The sequence below is a fragment of the Vipera ursinii genome (genome assembly GCF_947247035.1).
Source record: "Vipera ursinii genome assembly, chromosome: 5".
Classification (NCBI taxonomy): Eukaryota; Metazoa; Chordata; class Lepidosauria; order Squamata; family Viperidae; genus Vipera; species Vipera ursinii.
In genome coordinates this window covers 70,780,445-70,796,465 of record NC_139518.1, presented here as the reverse complement: position 1 = coordinate 70,796,465, position 16,021 = coordinate 70,780,445, and the positions used below count along the sequence as shown (strand labels likewise).

The window sequence follows — 16,021 nt, the reverse complement described above, 5'->3', positions numbered from 1 at the left end:
TTAACAACTTGCAATGCCAAAGAACTATGAGTTTCTAAAGTTATTATACGTCACTGTAATAAGCTACAATAACTGCATACTTGTGAATGTAAAAACAAGAACTCATAACTGTCAGTTAATGATCATACAAAAAGCACAGCATAAGAGAAATTTAAATGGTCAGAAACAAACTTCATTAATTAGCTCCATGAAGGAAAGCTATGAAAAAAGCCTTATGGTTCAACATAACTAATCAGAAAAGAATGTAACACAATCCAATCTTAAAACAAGGAATTAGCAGAGCCTATTTTTTTAAAGCATAAAAGCAGGCACACACCAAGGTTTAGAACAGACTGCAAGTAACATGAGGACCAAGGTCAGAGATTCAGAAGATTCTACCTGAGATATGATGTTCAATCATTTTAAATGTGATAGAACAAAAATTCAGTTTTATGTTAGAATCTAAATTGCAAACACTGAAGCTGCCATAGAGCTGACATTGTGGCCTGCTGCTTGGATCCAGGCATATTTACCAGCTTTATATCAAAAGGAATCTGGTAGGATATTTTTCAACTAACATGCTTCATTAGAAAGGCACAAGCTACAGCTTTCTTAATCAGATGCAATGAGTGGCTTAACTGATATACGTGCTATACGATTCCCAATTTTTGGCTTTCATAGATGAACACAGTTCTCCTCCTACATTGCTAAGCTTGTAAGCCGCCCTGAGTCTTCGGAGAAGGGCAGGATATAAGTGTAATAAAAATAAAAAATAAATAAATAAATTGTCAGCTTCATGGTATCCTTATTTGCCAGCTAACAAACCACTCAACTCTTATTAAGGAATGTGTCACATCAGAAAGCAGTCCAGATTCCTTCTGAACCTGAGTATTAACAGTCACAACCAACCAACCAACCAAATAGTATTACATAAAAAAATATGTGGAGAGAGGTGGTAGTAACACAAGTAGCAAAAAAATCTTCCCTTGTAAAAACATCTTTTTACCTTTGAAATCAGAAAAGAGGTGTAAGCAAACAGAACGAAACTGAAACTTCAGCAGTTAAGAGAGAGGATCAACCACCTTGTGCAGTAGTAGGATCCCGAGCGAATCCAGTATCCGTTCAACACAGCTCGATGAGCATGGGCAGGGCGAGAGACCGAAAGAGATCATTCTTTACAGCAGCGTTTCCCAACCTTAGGAACTTGAAGATGCGTGGACTTCAACTCCCAGAATTCCCCAGCAATTCTGGGAGTTGAAGTCCACGCATCTTCAAGTTCCTAAGGTTGGGAAACGCTGCTTTACACCATACTCAAATTATATTTAAAGAACAGACTAGGGCACCACCACAATCCTGACCACCGTCGTTTCCCACAGGTTTTCATGACACCAGGATGTGACACCAGCCGCTCAAATACAATGAGCTCCCCGAGCTTGATCATCACGTTTCAGTCCGCTGTCCTTTCCCTAGAGCAGCGTTTTTCCAACCTTAGGAACTTGAAGATGCGTGGACTTCAACTCCCAGAATTCCCCAGCAATTCTGGGAGTTGAAGTCCACGCATCTTCAAGTTCCTAAGGTTGGGAAACGCTGCTTTACACCATACTCAAATTACATTTAAAGAACAGACTAGGGCACCACCACAATCCTGACCACCGTCGTTTCCCACAGGTTTTCATGACACCAGGATGTGACACCAGCCGCTCAAATACAATGAGCTCCCCGAGCTTGATCATCACGTTTCAGTCCGCTGTCCTTTCCCTAGAGCAGCGTTTTTCCAACCTTAGGAACTTGAAGATGCGTGGACTTCAACTCCCAGAATTCCCCAGCAATTCTGGGAGTTGAAGTCCACGCATCTTCAAGTCCCTAAGGTTGGGAAACGCTGCTTTACACCATACTCAAATTATATTTAAAGAACAGACTAGGGCACCACCACAATCCTGACCACCGTCGTTTCCCACAGGTTTTCATGACACCAGGATGTGACACCAGCCGCTTAAATACAATGAGCTCCCCGAGCTTGATCATCCCGTTTCAGTCCGCTGTCCTTTCCCTAGAGCAGCGTTTCCCAACCTTAGGAACTTGAAGATGCGTGGACTTCAACTCCCAGAATTCCCCAGCAATTCTGGGAGTTGAAGTCCACGCATCTTCAAGTCCCTAAGGTTGGGAAACGCTGCTTTACACCATACTCAAATTATATTTAAAGAACAGACTAGGGCACCACCACAATCCTGACCACCGTCGTTTCCCACAGGTTTTCATGACACCAGGATGTGACACCAGCCGCTTAAATACAATGAGCTCCCCGAGCTTGATCATCCCGTTTCAGTCCGCTGTCCTTTCCCTAGAGCAGCGTTTCCCAACCTTAGGAACTTGAAGATGCGTGGACTTCAACTCCCAGAATTCCCCAGCAATTCTGGGAGTTGAAGTCCACGCATCTTCAAGTCCCTAAGGTTGGGAAACGCTGCTTTACACCATACTCAAATTATATTTAAAGAACAGACTAGGGCACCACCACAATCCTGACCACCGTCGTTTCCCACAGGTTTTCATGACACCAGGATGTGACACCAGCCGCTTAAATACAATGAGCTCCCCGAGCTTGATCATCCCGTTTCAGTCCGCTGTCCTTTCCCTAGAGCAGCGTTTCCCAACCTTAGGAACTTGAAGATGCGTGGACTTCAACTCCCAGAATTCCCCAGCAATTCTGGGAGTTGAAGTCCACGCATCTTCAAGTCCCTAAGGTTGGGAAACGCTGCTTTACACCATACTCAAATTATATTTAAAGAACAGACTAGGGCACCACCACAATCCTGACCACCGTCGTTTCCCACAGGTTTTCATGACACCAGGATGTGACACCAGCCGCTCAAATACAATGAGCTCCCCGAGCTTGATCATCACGTTTCAGTCCGCTGTCCTTTCCCTAGAGCAGCGTTTTTCCAACCTTAGGAACTTGAAGATGCGTGGACTTCAACTCCCAGAATTCCCCAGCAATTCTGGGAGTTGAAGTCCACGCATCTTCAAGTCCCTAAGGTTGGGAAACGCTGCTTTACACCATACTCAAATTATATTTAAAGAACAGACTAGGGCACCACCACAATCCTGACCACCGTCGTTTCCCACAGGTTTTCATGACACCAGGATGTGACACCAGCCGCTCAAATACAATGAGCTCCCCGAGCTTGATCATCACGTTTCAGTCCGCTGTCCTTTCCCTAGAGCAGCGTTTTTCCAACCTTAGGAACTTGAAGATGCGTGGACTTCAACTCCCAGAATTCCCCAGCAATTCTGGGAGTTGAAGTCCACGCATCTTCAAGTCCCTAAGGTTGGGAAACGCTGCTTTACACCATACTCAAATTATATTTAAAGAACAGACTAGGGCACCACCACAATCCTGACCACCGTCGTTTCCCACAGGTTTTCATGACACCAGGATGTGACACCAGCCGCTTAAATACAATGAGCTCCCCGAGCTTGATCATCACGTTTCAGTCCGCTGTCCTTTCCCTAGAGCAGCGTTTTTCCAACCTTAGGAACTTGAAGATGCGTGGACTTCAACTCCCAGAATTCCCCAGCAATTCTGGGAGTTGAAGTCCACGCATCTTCAAGTCCCTAAGGTTGGGAAACGCTGCTTTACACCATACTCAAATTATATTTAAAGAACAGACTAGGGCACCACCACAATCCTGACCACCGTCGTTTCCCACAGGTTTTCATGACACCAGGATGTGACACCAGCCGCTCAAATACAATGAGCTCCCCGAGCTTGATCATCACGTTTCAGTCCGCTGTCCTTTCCCTAGAGCAGCGTTTTTCCAACCTTAGGAACTTGAAGATGCGTGGACTTCAACTCCCAGAATTCCCCAGCAATTCTGGGAGTTGAAGTCCACGCATCTTCAAGTCCCTAAGGTTGGGAAACGCTGCTTTACACCATACTCAAATTATATTTAAAGAACAGACTAGGGCACCACCACAATCCTGACCACCGTCGTTTCCCACAGGTTTTCATGACACCAGGATGTGACACCAGCCGCTCAAATACAATGAGCTCCCCGAGCTTGATCATCACGTTTCAGTCCGCTGTCCTTTCCCTAGAGCAGCGTTTTTCCAACCTTAGGAACTTGAAGATGCGTGGACTTCAACTCCCAGAATTCCCCAGCAATTCTGGGAGTTGAAGTCCACGCATCTTCAAGTCCCTAAGGTTGGGAAACGCTGCTTTACACCATACTCAAATTATATTTAAAGAACAGACTAGGGCACCACCACAATCCTGACCACCGTCGTTTCCCACAGGTTTTCATGACACCAGGATGTGACACCAGCCGCTCAAATACAATGAGCTCCCCGAGCTTGATCATCACGTTTCAGTCCGCTGTCCTTTCCCTAGAGCAGCGTTTTTCCAACCTTAGGAACTTGAAGATGCGTGGACTTCAACTCCCAGAATTCCCCAGCAATTCTGGGAGTTGAAGTCCACGCATCTTCAAGTCCCTAAGGTTGGGAAACGCTGCTTTACACCATACTCAAATTATATTTAAAGAACAGACTAGGGCACCACCACAATCCTGACCACCGTCGTTTCCCACAGGTTTTCATGACACCAGGATGTGACACCAGCCGCTTAAATACAATGAGCTCCCCGAGCTTGATCATCACGTTTCAGTCCGCTGTCCTTTCCCTAGAGCAGCGTTTTTCCAACCTTAGGAACTTGAAGATGCGTGGACTTCAACTCCCAGAATTCCCCAGCAATTCTGGGAGTTGAAGTCCACGCATCTTCAAGTCCCTAAGGTTGGGAAACGCTGCTTTACACCATACTCAAATTATATTTAAAGAACAGACTAGGGCACCACCACAATCCTGACCACCGTCGTTTCCCACAGGTTTTCATGACACCAGGATGTGACACCAGCCGCTCAAATACAATGAGCTCCCCGAGCTTGATCATCACGTTTCAGTCCGCTGTCCTTTCCCTAGAGCAGCGTTTTTCCAACCTTAGGAACTTGAAGATGCGTGGACTTCAACTCCCAGAATTCCCCAGCAATTCTGGGAGTTGAAGTCCACGCATCTTCAAGTCCCTAAGGTTGGGAAACGCTGCTTTACACCATACTCAAATTATATTTAAAGAACAGACTAGGGCACCACCACAATCCTGACCACCGTCGTTTCCCACAGGTTTTCATGACACCAGGATGTGACACCAGCCGCTTAAATACAATGAGCTCCCCGAGCTTGATCATCACGTTTCAGTCCGCTGTCCTTTCCCTAGAGCAGCGTTTTTCCAACCTTAGGAACTTGAAGATGCGTGGACTTCAACTCCCAGAATTCCCCAGCAATTCTGGGAGTTGAAGTCCACGCATCTTCAAGTCCCTAAGGTTGGGAAACGCTGCTTTACACCATACTCAAATTATATTTAAAGAACAGACTAGGGCACCACCACAATCCTGACCACCGTCGTTTCCCACAGGTTTTCATGACACCAGGATGTGACACCAGCCGCTCAAATACAATGAGCTCCCCGAGCTTGATCATCACGTTTCAGTCCGCTGTCCTTTCCCTAGAGCAGCGTTTTTCCAACCTTAGGAACTTGAAGATGCGTGGACTTCAACTCCCAGAATTCCCCAGCAATTCTGGGAGTTGAAGTCCACGCATCTTCAAGTCCCTAAGGTTGGGAAACGCTGCTTTACACCATACTCAAATTATATTTAAAGAACAGACTAGGGCACCACCACAATCCTGACCACCGTCGTTTCCCACAGGTTTTCATGACACCAGGATGTGACACCAGCCGCTCAAATACAATGAGCTCCCCGAGCTTGATCATCACGTTTCAGTCCGCTGTCCTTTCCCTAGAGCAGCGTTTTTCCAACCTTAGGAACTTGAAGATGCGTGGACTTCAACTCCCAGAATTCCCCAGCCAGCTATGCTGGCTGGGGAATTCTGGGAGTTGAAGTCCACGCATCTTCAAGTTCCTAAGGTTGGGAAACGCTGCCCTAGAGATACTTTCCCAAGTTAGGATAGGGAGATCTTCGGGGATGCCACGCCTGATGGATCCTTCCGGCTGAAGAAAAGCGGAGGGCCCAAGCCCATGAAATCCATTTCCCTCCGCTTTCGAGGTAGGCGAGGAAAGCCGGGCTATCCGCAACCCAACGAAGAGCCATCCCACCAGGCCTGTGCCCCACTCAGGAGAAAGAAAATCAGGCCCCGACGACCCCCAAGACGACTGGGGCGACTCCCCACTCCCCGAAATCCACCACCTGACACCAACCTGGAGACCGCCATAGCTGGAGAGAGATGGAGCTACGGCCCGGCCCAGCAGGGGAGAGAGAGCCCCCACGGCTCGGGGAGGCAGGAGGAGGCAGGACCCCGGGCCGGCCTTAGGAAAGCACGCCGCGGCCCGCAAGCGGCGACTAGAGGCGGCTGTACCCCGCGGCGGCCTGAGGCCCCTTCCCCTTTTCAGGCCCGCTCGCGAGCAGCAGCGACATAAAACTCGGGCCGCGCGGCTTAAAGCCTCTATTCCTCCATCACCCGGGAGAAGCCCGACGCCTGGTTTTATACGAGCAGCCATCTTGTATTTATTCCCTTCCTCCATGGAAGCCGCTTCCTGATTGGCATGGACGCCCGACCGCAACCAATCGCAGGTGTCGTTTGAAGGAAAGAGCGGGGGCGGGAACATAGAGGGGCTAAATAGGAATCTACCATTTAGAGTTGACAAAGTCCGCTGAGGAGTTGGAAGCAGAAGAAGAAAAGGAGGAGGAGGTGCTTTGCCGCCATTATTGGGAGAGGGCGGTACCAAGTGTACGCTTGAATGGAAAGATTCAGTCAGATTAAGGTTTGTCGGTTTTCCAGCCTCAGAAAAGGAAAAAAATAAATAAAAAGGAATCGTTTTCCGGCCACGCAGTGCGCTTAATTTGTACAATGAAGTGACGAACGTATTAAACAAGAGGAAAATAATACCGCAACCCCCCCTACGAGCTTGTGTAATAGGAAAAGCCCTTTTTTGTGGGTTGGGATGATCTAAGCCAGGGGTCGGCAACCTCGGCTCTTTTATGACTCGTGGACTTCAACTCCCAGAATTCCTGAGCCAGCATAGCATAGCTGGCTCAGGAATTCTGGGAGTTGAAGTCCACGAGTCATAAAAGAGCCGAGGTTGCCGACCCCTGATCTAAGCGATTTGCCAGGATATGGAATTGGAGAACTACGTCTCCCAGCGTTCATTGCAGTATCAGCGCTGGGAGTGCTTGATTTTTATTCTGCCCATCCATAAAGGGAAACGGAGGAAGCTGTACGTTTCCCTTGCGGTAATACGGGTCTTTTCAGGCTAACTTCTCAAGAACCGGACGTGTCTTGCTCTCAAAAGAAGGAGGGTGGCTCGTTCTATATAAAATAGCATGCACGTCTGCAATGTTGTCTAGCAAGGTAATGAGATCTAATTCCCAAGAAAAAAAAATGGACAGCGCAGTAGGACCAGTGCAATTTAGAACAGCTTCTGGGCTACTTTCTCCAAATCTGAGTGATCCCCAATGCAAAGAATGCCTTCCAAGAGTGACTCGAAAGAGCGGTGTTTGATAAGTACTTGCACCGGATTATGTCTGCATTTGCACAGCCGATCCATGGTTAATCGAATGGGAATTTACACGAGATAGGGTCCTTGGGTTGCAGGTTATGCTGAATTATGCATAAACTTCATGAATTGGATTTCCAACTGAGCAAAAGAAGCCACCTTATCTTGCAACCCAGTACGTTGCAGCCACACGTTTGCTGTCATCTGGTATTCTTTTTGTCAGCTCTGCTACGCAAAAACACGGATTTGTAGATAATCCCATGGGTTCGCACAGTGCAGTAAAATACAAACGATAATTTCTTGGAATGTACGAATCGGGCTGCTAAATTGGCAGTTGGTTCTGTTGGGCACTGTATTGCTTATTTTTCTTGTGCTTCTTTAATATTCTGTTCCCATGCCTTTCACTTTTCATACAAATCTATTTTCTGGGTCATTCACTAAACATACAAATCTATTTTTCTGGGTCATTCACTAAACATACAAATCTATTTTTCTGGGTCATTCACTAAACATACTAATAATGTTTCCGAAATAGAAAGCAGACAAACCTTATTAGGTAGTCCAGATGTACATCATTAAAGTATTTGACCAAATTTTAAAGAAACAGAATCTAAAGGTTAATGATGAATCATTAAGAAGTTTCTGTAGAGGGTGACTAATGTATTTGCATTCTCTTTGCCTGAACCATTAAATATTAAATACCGTACTATTATCCTTTGTGCAGTGGGAAATGCAATGACCTGCTATCAATTCATCATTTAATGTACATGAATACTGAAGCCTCTGTATGAAAGAAATTTAAACTAGTACAGAAGTTGGCAAAAATCCTATTAATTAGAAACCTATCTTTAATAGTTTTAATTCATAACAAACAAAATAGCACTGGAGAAAATCTGTAATACACTGTCATCTTTCCACTTTCCAACTAAAATTAACAATTCAACCTATTCTGCAAAAAGTTATCATCCTTACCTCTAGTCTGAATTTAATACAAATATTAAATACATACACAACAATAGTAATACCAACTGTACAATTCACTCATTACACTGTTAGTTATTATATTTAGAGATTATGAGTTTTGCACAAATGTCAATTGCTACAATTTGGATGCACAATCATAGAAGAGGTTCTGAAAAATAGTTAAAAATATTTTGTTCTTGCCATTTATTATCTGCTAACATTAATTAGCCAAATCCTGTCACAAAAAGTTTTTAATTAAAATTCCTGATTGATAGCGTCTTGAAATTTTTGTAACCTAGATAAGAGACTACATCTAGTTTGCAGTCATTCAAGATTATGACCATTCCAAATCTGCAGAGAGGATAAACTAGAACCCCAGTTAAACAGAAGCCCATGTGAAGGTCGATGACGGGATAACTATGCTAGTTAATTTAGTTTTGCAATTTATTCATTTGTAGGACTTATAAACTATGTCAGTCTAAAATCTCTAAGTGATGTACAAAATAAACAGTGAATGGTTGCATTCACATAATTTAATCTAGCCTGTGGTTGACCTAATCTGATTTACTTAATTTTCTAGAACTGCATGATTCCTTGAACTATAAAGTAATCTTATAGGTTGAGTTTGTACAACAACTAAAATACCACTGGTTAATTTGTGTTTCAGCGTAGTCTGCAAAAAACAGCCAATGTATTGGGTGGATACATTATTATAGGTAGCATCAGGGCTTTTTTTCTCATAGAACGCTCAGAACGGAGTTCCGGCACCTTTTTTGGATGGAACCTTGTAGGGTAGGCAAGGTGGGTTGTATGACGTGTGAGTTCTGGCACCTTTTTCTTTTACCAAAAAAGCACTGGGTAGCATGTTCATACAAGACACTAATCCATGGCTAATTGAACCATGACAACACTCTAAAATATAAGGTAACCAGGATAAACAATAACTTGGTTAACTGTTTTATGATTTGGTATATCATTCAAGCACAAGCAGACTAAAGTAGCTAAACTATTATGTGTTTATCCATGGTAAAAGTAAAAGTTTCCCTGGCAGTTGTCTGATTCTAGGGCACAGTGTTCATCTTTGTTTCTTGGCCAAGGGAGACAGTGTTGTCCAAAGACAATTTCCATGGTCAGGTGACCAGCGTGGCTATATGCAAAAGGCACACAGAAGGCTGTTACCTTCCCACTGAAGTGGTACCTCTTAATCTACTTGCATTTGCCTGCTTTCAAACTGCTAGGTGGTCAGGAGCTGGGGCAAGTAATGGGAGTTCATCCCCTTGCATGGAGCTTGGGTGTTGAATCCAAGCTGTCAGCTCTCCAGCTGACAAGCTCAGCATCTTTAATCACAGTACAAATTCCAAAAACAATGGTAGGTTGGCTCAAAACAATCTTGCTAAGATATGAGCCAAGATTTATAAACCACTATGGCTGGGTTTGCCAAGGTGAAACCAAACACACACATTATGCATGGTCATAATAAGTATACCTGCCTTTCGTTATGGAGTATACCATCAAGTAACTATGATGAAATTGTGGCCTTTTTCTTTTTGGAACTTAAATTTTACCGATAAACATTCACAGATAACCACAGTGATGAAGAAACAGTGACATGCCTGCATTGATGGCATCTGTCCAACTCTATCCTTTAATTCTTAAGTCCTGATTTCAGATTAGTCACCAGGATCACATGACAACATCATGACTTGTCTCTTGATCTCACCTTCCCTCTCCACAAAGACAAAGTTATCTACTTCCTTTTTGGATTGAAATTACATACTGCATTATGTGTTTTCTGACTAGTGGGTACTACAACGTATTGGATATGATTAGGCAAAAAACCACCCATTTCCCCTGCAACGGAAAATGAAATTGTTCAGTGTGTGTGTGTGTGTGTGTGTGTGGCCCAGAAACATTCATGGAAAATGGATTACTCACAAGGTTTTTGCAGCTCATTAATTTCCCTTTTAATTTAGAAGTTTGTAAATAAAAAATATTAGTTATAGAATGAAAGTGACACCTCATGTAGAAGTGTCTACAAGGAAGTTGACATTTGATAAGTGAATACATGGCACAGAGAGGACGTTGTAAAAAAAAACGAGCAGCTAATTTTAATTATTCAAACAGAATGAACCCAAACCTATAGCTTGATGTTGCCTTTGTGAACTATGTTAATCTAGAATGTTTATTTAATCTATGCTGCAAATTCGTCGTTTTATTTTCTCTTTTTGAAAACAACAGCTTTGGGAAAGAACTGAATTAGATGCATAATCTCTGATCCTGTTTATTCAGCAGTTGAGTTTATTTCTTATCTGCCTGATGACAAAGGCATGTTCACTTTTTATCTTTTGTTCACATGGGGCGGATCCAGGCTTCAGGGAAAAGCTGTCCCAGCTTTTCATGCGTGAATAGTACTTTCATAAAACACACTCACACTTTAAATTGTGCATCCTTTACTGTCTATGAGCATGGCTTTTAAGTGTACGAACCAAAGGGAAGCATATATAAATCAAAATATAAATAGCCTCATCAAATGAATAATACACATAGCATAATAATCTTTCAGGTATGTGGCAAAGCCACTTTTCTGAATCTGAGGCAACAAGAACACAGATTGCACTAAACAATGATGGGAGACCAGTGATGGAATAGAGATCTAGGATCAAGTCCAGCCTCAGCCAAGAAACACAGTGGGCTCTTTTGTTTCAACCCAACATACCCCCTTGGGGTTGTTTTTCTGGGACGAGAATGGGAGGGGGGACAAAATGAGATATAAACAAATTAGAGTGCCATTTTGGTGTGGCAGTTAAAGGTTGGAGTTGAAAATAAGATTGTTAGTTCTAGTCTTCTCTTCTGCATGAAAGCCAGCAGGATAACTTTGGGCTAGTTGCTCTCAGTTCAACCCATTCCCAAGATGTTCTGATGTTGGAGCCTCTGATGAATGCTATGCCAATGACTGACTGGCAAGCTAAAACCAAAGAAAAATGCCTCCTCTCTTGTTATCATTTAGAGTAGTTTAATGGGCAACTGAATAAGAATTCCCATAATTTTAAATTCTACTTATCATCTAATTTGAACTCACCAGAAATAAATTCAAATTACTTATTTAGGATTTATGGTGAACTAAAGCTCTGTTAAGATAAATATGAGTTTAGCTTTATTTGTTTTTCCAGATTCTATGACATAAGTCTTAGAAATGTTCAGGACGACAGAGAATGAGGTGGCTGGATGGAGTTACTGAAGCAGTAGGCGTGAGCTTAAATGGACTCCAGAAGATGGTAGAGGACAGGAAAGCCTGGAGGAACGTTGTCCATAGGGTCGCGATGGGTTGGACACGACTTCGCAACTAACAACAACAAAGCCCTACTTGAATTTTCAAGTATTTCACATTTTTCTAGGCACTTTAAAATACTGGGGTAGCCAGTGCAATTGTCTTTGGTTTGTGTCTGTAAGGAGATTCTTTATTATGGTCAATGAACAATCTATAAAATATATTGCATAAACTATAGTAATATTAATTCATTAGCCAAGCACAAGAAGTTACATGACAAAATTTGGCCACATTTAAAGAAATAGTCATTGAGTCTGAAAATAACCACTTTAAATAAAAGTCAGTGACCATGGAATTTGGTTATATGTGGAGTTAAGAGCAAATATCAGCATGAAATAAACAGAATAAAAAGACATGTTTGATGGTTTTAATGACTTCTTCTCTGCATATGTCATCTAGACTTGAATGTATCTCCCCTCTAAAACAGAGCCCGTTAAAGCACTCCTTAGTCTGGGGACAGTATTTGGTTTAGATTTTGAAGAAAGCAAAGGTGATCTGGATGGAGTTATACCCACTCCATTGCCAAGATGACAAAACATATTTTAAGTCTGCCACAAACGGAGAAAAGGCTAAAAACACCTCTCTAATGCATTGAACTGTAAATAAAAGACTTGCAAGATTCTGTTGTTACAACTACTATCAATAAAAATAGTTTTAGCTTTCCCGTGGAATTCATTTTTTGGTCTGTTCTTCTTTGTGGGGATGACTAGTCCAGGGATCGGCAACCTTGGCTCTTTTATGACTCGCGGACTCAACAGCATAGCTGGCTCAGGAATTCTGGGAGTTGAAGTCCGCGAGTCATAAAAGAGCCAAGGTTGCCGACCCCTGGACTAGTCTAAAACAACAAAGGCTACTTTGAAGTGTGCCTGCAGAAACATTGATGTCCTTCAGGCATTGGATGATTACTGTATGCTTACAGTAAATTGAATTAAAAAGTTTAAAGTGTTCCATTTTAATACATTGTCTCAACCCATGAAGAGACAAAATCATTGGAAAGGGACCTAGACCTACTGAGGAAAAGAATAATTTAACCTAAGATGTGAAAATTTGAACCAAGGTGCTGAATTTGTGTGGCGATGCCAGCGTTGCGATGTAGGATTGCATTTGAGATGCAGTATGGGACTTGAAATATGGTCCTAAATTTGAATTCTTTCCAAAGGGGCAAAAGAAGAATTTGAATGCAAATAAAGACCAATTAACAATTGTGCCCACACTTGAGTTGAATGTGGTTGTAATGCAGGGGGAATAAACAGTGTCCTTTAGTTTCGAATAATATTTACAGGGCTGAAGCAGATCTTCGAATAACATATTCGATATGCACCTTACATGTGGCTGTGGCATGAAATACAATAGTGAGATACTTCCATCTTATATCCAAGAAACTAATTAATTTATCATCTCCTGGGAAATTAGAATGGTAAATATACTATATTTATATTCACTATATATTCAGGCTATATTCTATCTGGTCCGTCAACTAAAAAGTGAAATCTTGATATAATATAGATATAATAGCTGAACACAAATCTCAGGTTTATTGTTTTTTTCTAGTGTGACAGGTTTTCTTTCTTAAACAATATTTACATGCATATTTTTCAAAAGAAATATTGAAAAATCTAGATTATTATTATCAAAATAAGCCACATTACCAGAATTGAATTTATCTTTATATATTTTGCATTCCTTTCAAATCCTACTTTTTTTTAGAATAACATTATATCAAAATCAGTCATCCAATTGTTTTACTATATTTTAGCCTGAAACACTTTATACATATGTTGAAGAAACCAGCGAGAACAATTTGTTCATGGTTATGGTTGTTCAGTCTCACGAATGAGAATCTAGTTTTACTTTATATAAATCAGGCATTGTTTTCACATATATTTAACCAATTATTTATCATTTAAATAGGAAAAAAATGAACTAGACTTGTTACAGATATTTTTTGTAACGTTGAATGATAATGAAGTTTTTTTAACCTCAGCGGGAATTTGGTCAATATACAGGAATATAATACAATAATGCATGCAGGTACATGTCCAATTCATTTCAAAATGTAGCGCTCTGTTGTGCGTGAGTCATAATAAGCTCTATCTTCCTCTTCAGAAGCATAGTCCAAAGGCAAGCCATAATTATAATCAATGGTTACAACCGGTAATTTTTTCCCCTGGCTCATCTCCCTCTTAATTTCACGCTGATGTTCCCTTCCACTGTGCAATGAGACTGAACTCAGTTCCTGATGTGAAGATGAAGAGTGAAGGTTTGCGTAAGAAGAATATGGTCCAAATCTAGCTTTTCCTTCTCGGTTAATTACATCCGAAGGATGGATTTTCCTGTAATCGTCAAGGCAATCAGATCTGTAATATGAAAACAATTATTGATCAAATGTTATAATGAACAGAGTAATGTGTACCAATGAGACATACTAACATTGGTATTATTTTATTGAAACAACAAATAGCTAATTCAAAGAAATTTATCAGAATGTACACGATTTCAATGAATATTAGGGAAAGAATCTTTCAAAGTAAATGTAGAAAATGCCTTTTTTCAAATTATACTACAGGTTCTGTGTAATAATTCTTTCTCATTGACTTTCTAATTTTAAGCTATTTTACTGAAATATGTGATGAGGCAGATGCTCAAGTATGGAAAGATTCCAATTTGCCCAGTATCCTCTCTAGAAGGATTCTTAATCTCTTTAATAACACGGGACATGTTTCACATATATCTTGGAAAACACCCCTTAAATCTACTCACACAGAACTGTAGGTTACAAGTAGTCCTCAACTTTCAGTTGGTTGTTTAGTGACTATTCCAAGTTATGAGAGACTCCCCAAAAGATATTTATGATCTGGTTCTTAAATACTGACAGCTGCCTCCCCTCTGCGATCACATGACTGCATTTGGATGCTCTGCGATCAACCAGCCTGCATTTATGGCCATTTGTAGTGTCTCAGTGTCATATGACTGCAATTTGTACAACTTTTTGCTAAAAATCGTGTTTAATTCCCAGTTTTGGCAAAACCGGGCCATAGCGAACAATGGGTTGGCTTAACGAGCAGATTCACTTAACAATCACGGTGATTTGCTTAGTGACTTCTGCAAAACAAAAGCCATAAAACTGGGTCCATCACATGGTTGCCAGCTTTACAAGTGTCATCACTTACAATTGTAATGGGCAGGTACTATTAAAATCGTTAAGTCGAGGACTCCTATGTGCAGAGTTTCACAGCAAATTTACATCTTTGTCTCAGATTAGTACACATTGAATCATAAATAATACTTATGAATATGCCAATATGACTGTATTGCTAGAATTTAAATTATGGGGTTATGCATTTTTTGTGATCATACGTTTTTTGGGAATAAATATTGCTGTTTCAGATTAAGTTAAGAATACATCAAAATGGAACTTAACAGTTAAATGTTAGCTAAGGTTTTCACCTAACCAGAATTAAGCCTTTTAAATGACGTATCATGTTCTTAAAAGGCTGTCTTCTTGTTAAAGTTGAAACAGCAGAACTATATACATTTTTATGATCATACAATGTATATAATTTTTCAGGACTGGGGTGCATTAGGCCTTTGAATAGCATACCTGGAGCCAATTTTAATCTTAATTTTTGAACCAAAACAATAATACATTTTGTATGAACCCATGACAATCACATTTTTACCTGCAAGTTCTAGTATAATTATCTTTATCAGATCCATAATCTCTCTGAAGTAAGGGAGACTCTGCGTAGTACTCATGAGAAGGAAAACGATGGCTTCTGAATGGAAAAGAATAAATCTCAGCAGAATATAATTTTCTAATCACGAAACTACCAAGGAAAAAAAATCACATCTCCACCACACTGGCAGGGTACACTACTCTACAAAAAGGGAGCAAATCCCACATTCGCTACCATTAATGATGTTTCCTATTTGGGTAATGAAATGTCTGCAAGTAGACCAAGGTTTAACACAAGGTTTACTCAGAGAGAACCAAGGACTCAAAAAAGTAAATTGTTAAAGAGGTCATGTAATGAGGAAAAAAATAGATGTGATACTATACAGGTAATACTTAATGTATGACCACAATTGAGTCCAGAAACAGTTTTGCCTCATTTGATGACCTTTCTTGCCAGAGTTGTTAAGTGAATCACTGTGGTTGTTAAATTAGTACCGGTAATACATTGTTAAGTGAA

The 16,021-nt window shown here is 41.2% G+C and overlaps 2 protein-coding genes across 5 annotated transcripts in view; both read right to left on the bottom strand.

Moving 5' to 3' along the window:
- The window catches only part of BTAF1 (B-TFIID TATA-box binding protein associated factor 1), a 77,007-nt gene extending 70,511 nt beyond the window's left edge, over window positions 1-6,496 (bottom strand). For both annotated transcript variants that reach the window (XM_083363532.1, XM_083363533.1), the window contains exon 1: window positions 6,242-6,496. In XM_083363532.1, the coding sequence (XP_083219658.1) occupies window positions 6,242-6,255 (14 nt within the window). In that variant the 5' untranslated portion in view covers window positions 6,256-6,496. The remainder of the gene's footprint in view (window positions 1-6,241) is intronic.
- A 6,852-nt stretch (window positions 6,497-13,348) lies between these two features.
- Window positions 13,349-16,021, bottom strand: part of LOC310641103 (uncharacterized protein) — a 30,403-nt gene continuing 27,730 nt past the window's right edge. For 2 of the 3 annotated variants that reach the window (XM_083363856.1, XM_083363855.1), the window contains exons 11-12: window positions 15,509-15,604; window positions 13,349-14,185 (exon numbers count right to left, since the gene is read on the bottom strand). In XM_083363856.1, coding sequence (XP_083219982.1) covers window positions 13,873-14,185; window positions 15,509-15,604 — 409 coding nt within the window. In that variant the 3' untranslated portion in view covers window positions 13,349-13,872. The remainder of the gene's footprint in view (window positions 14,186-15,508; window positions 15,605-16,021) is intronic. The other variant, XM_083363857.1, reaches the window with a different exon arrangement.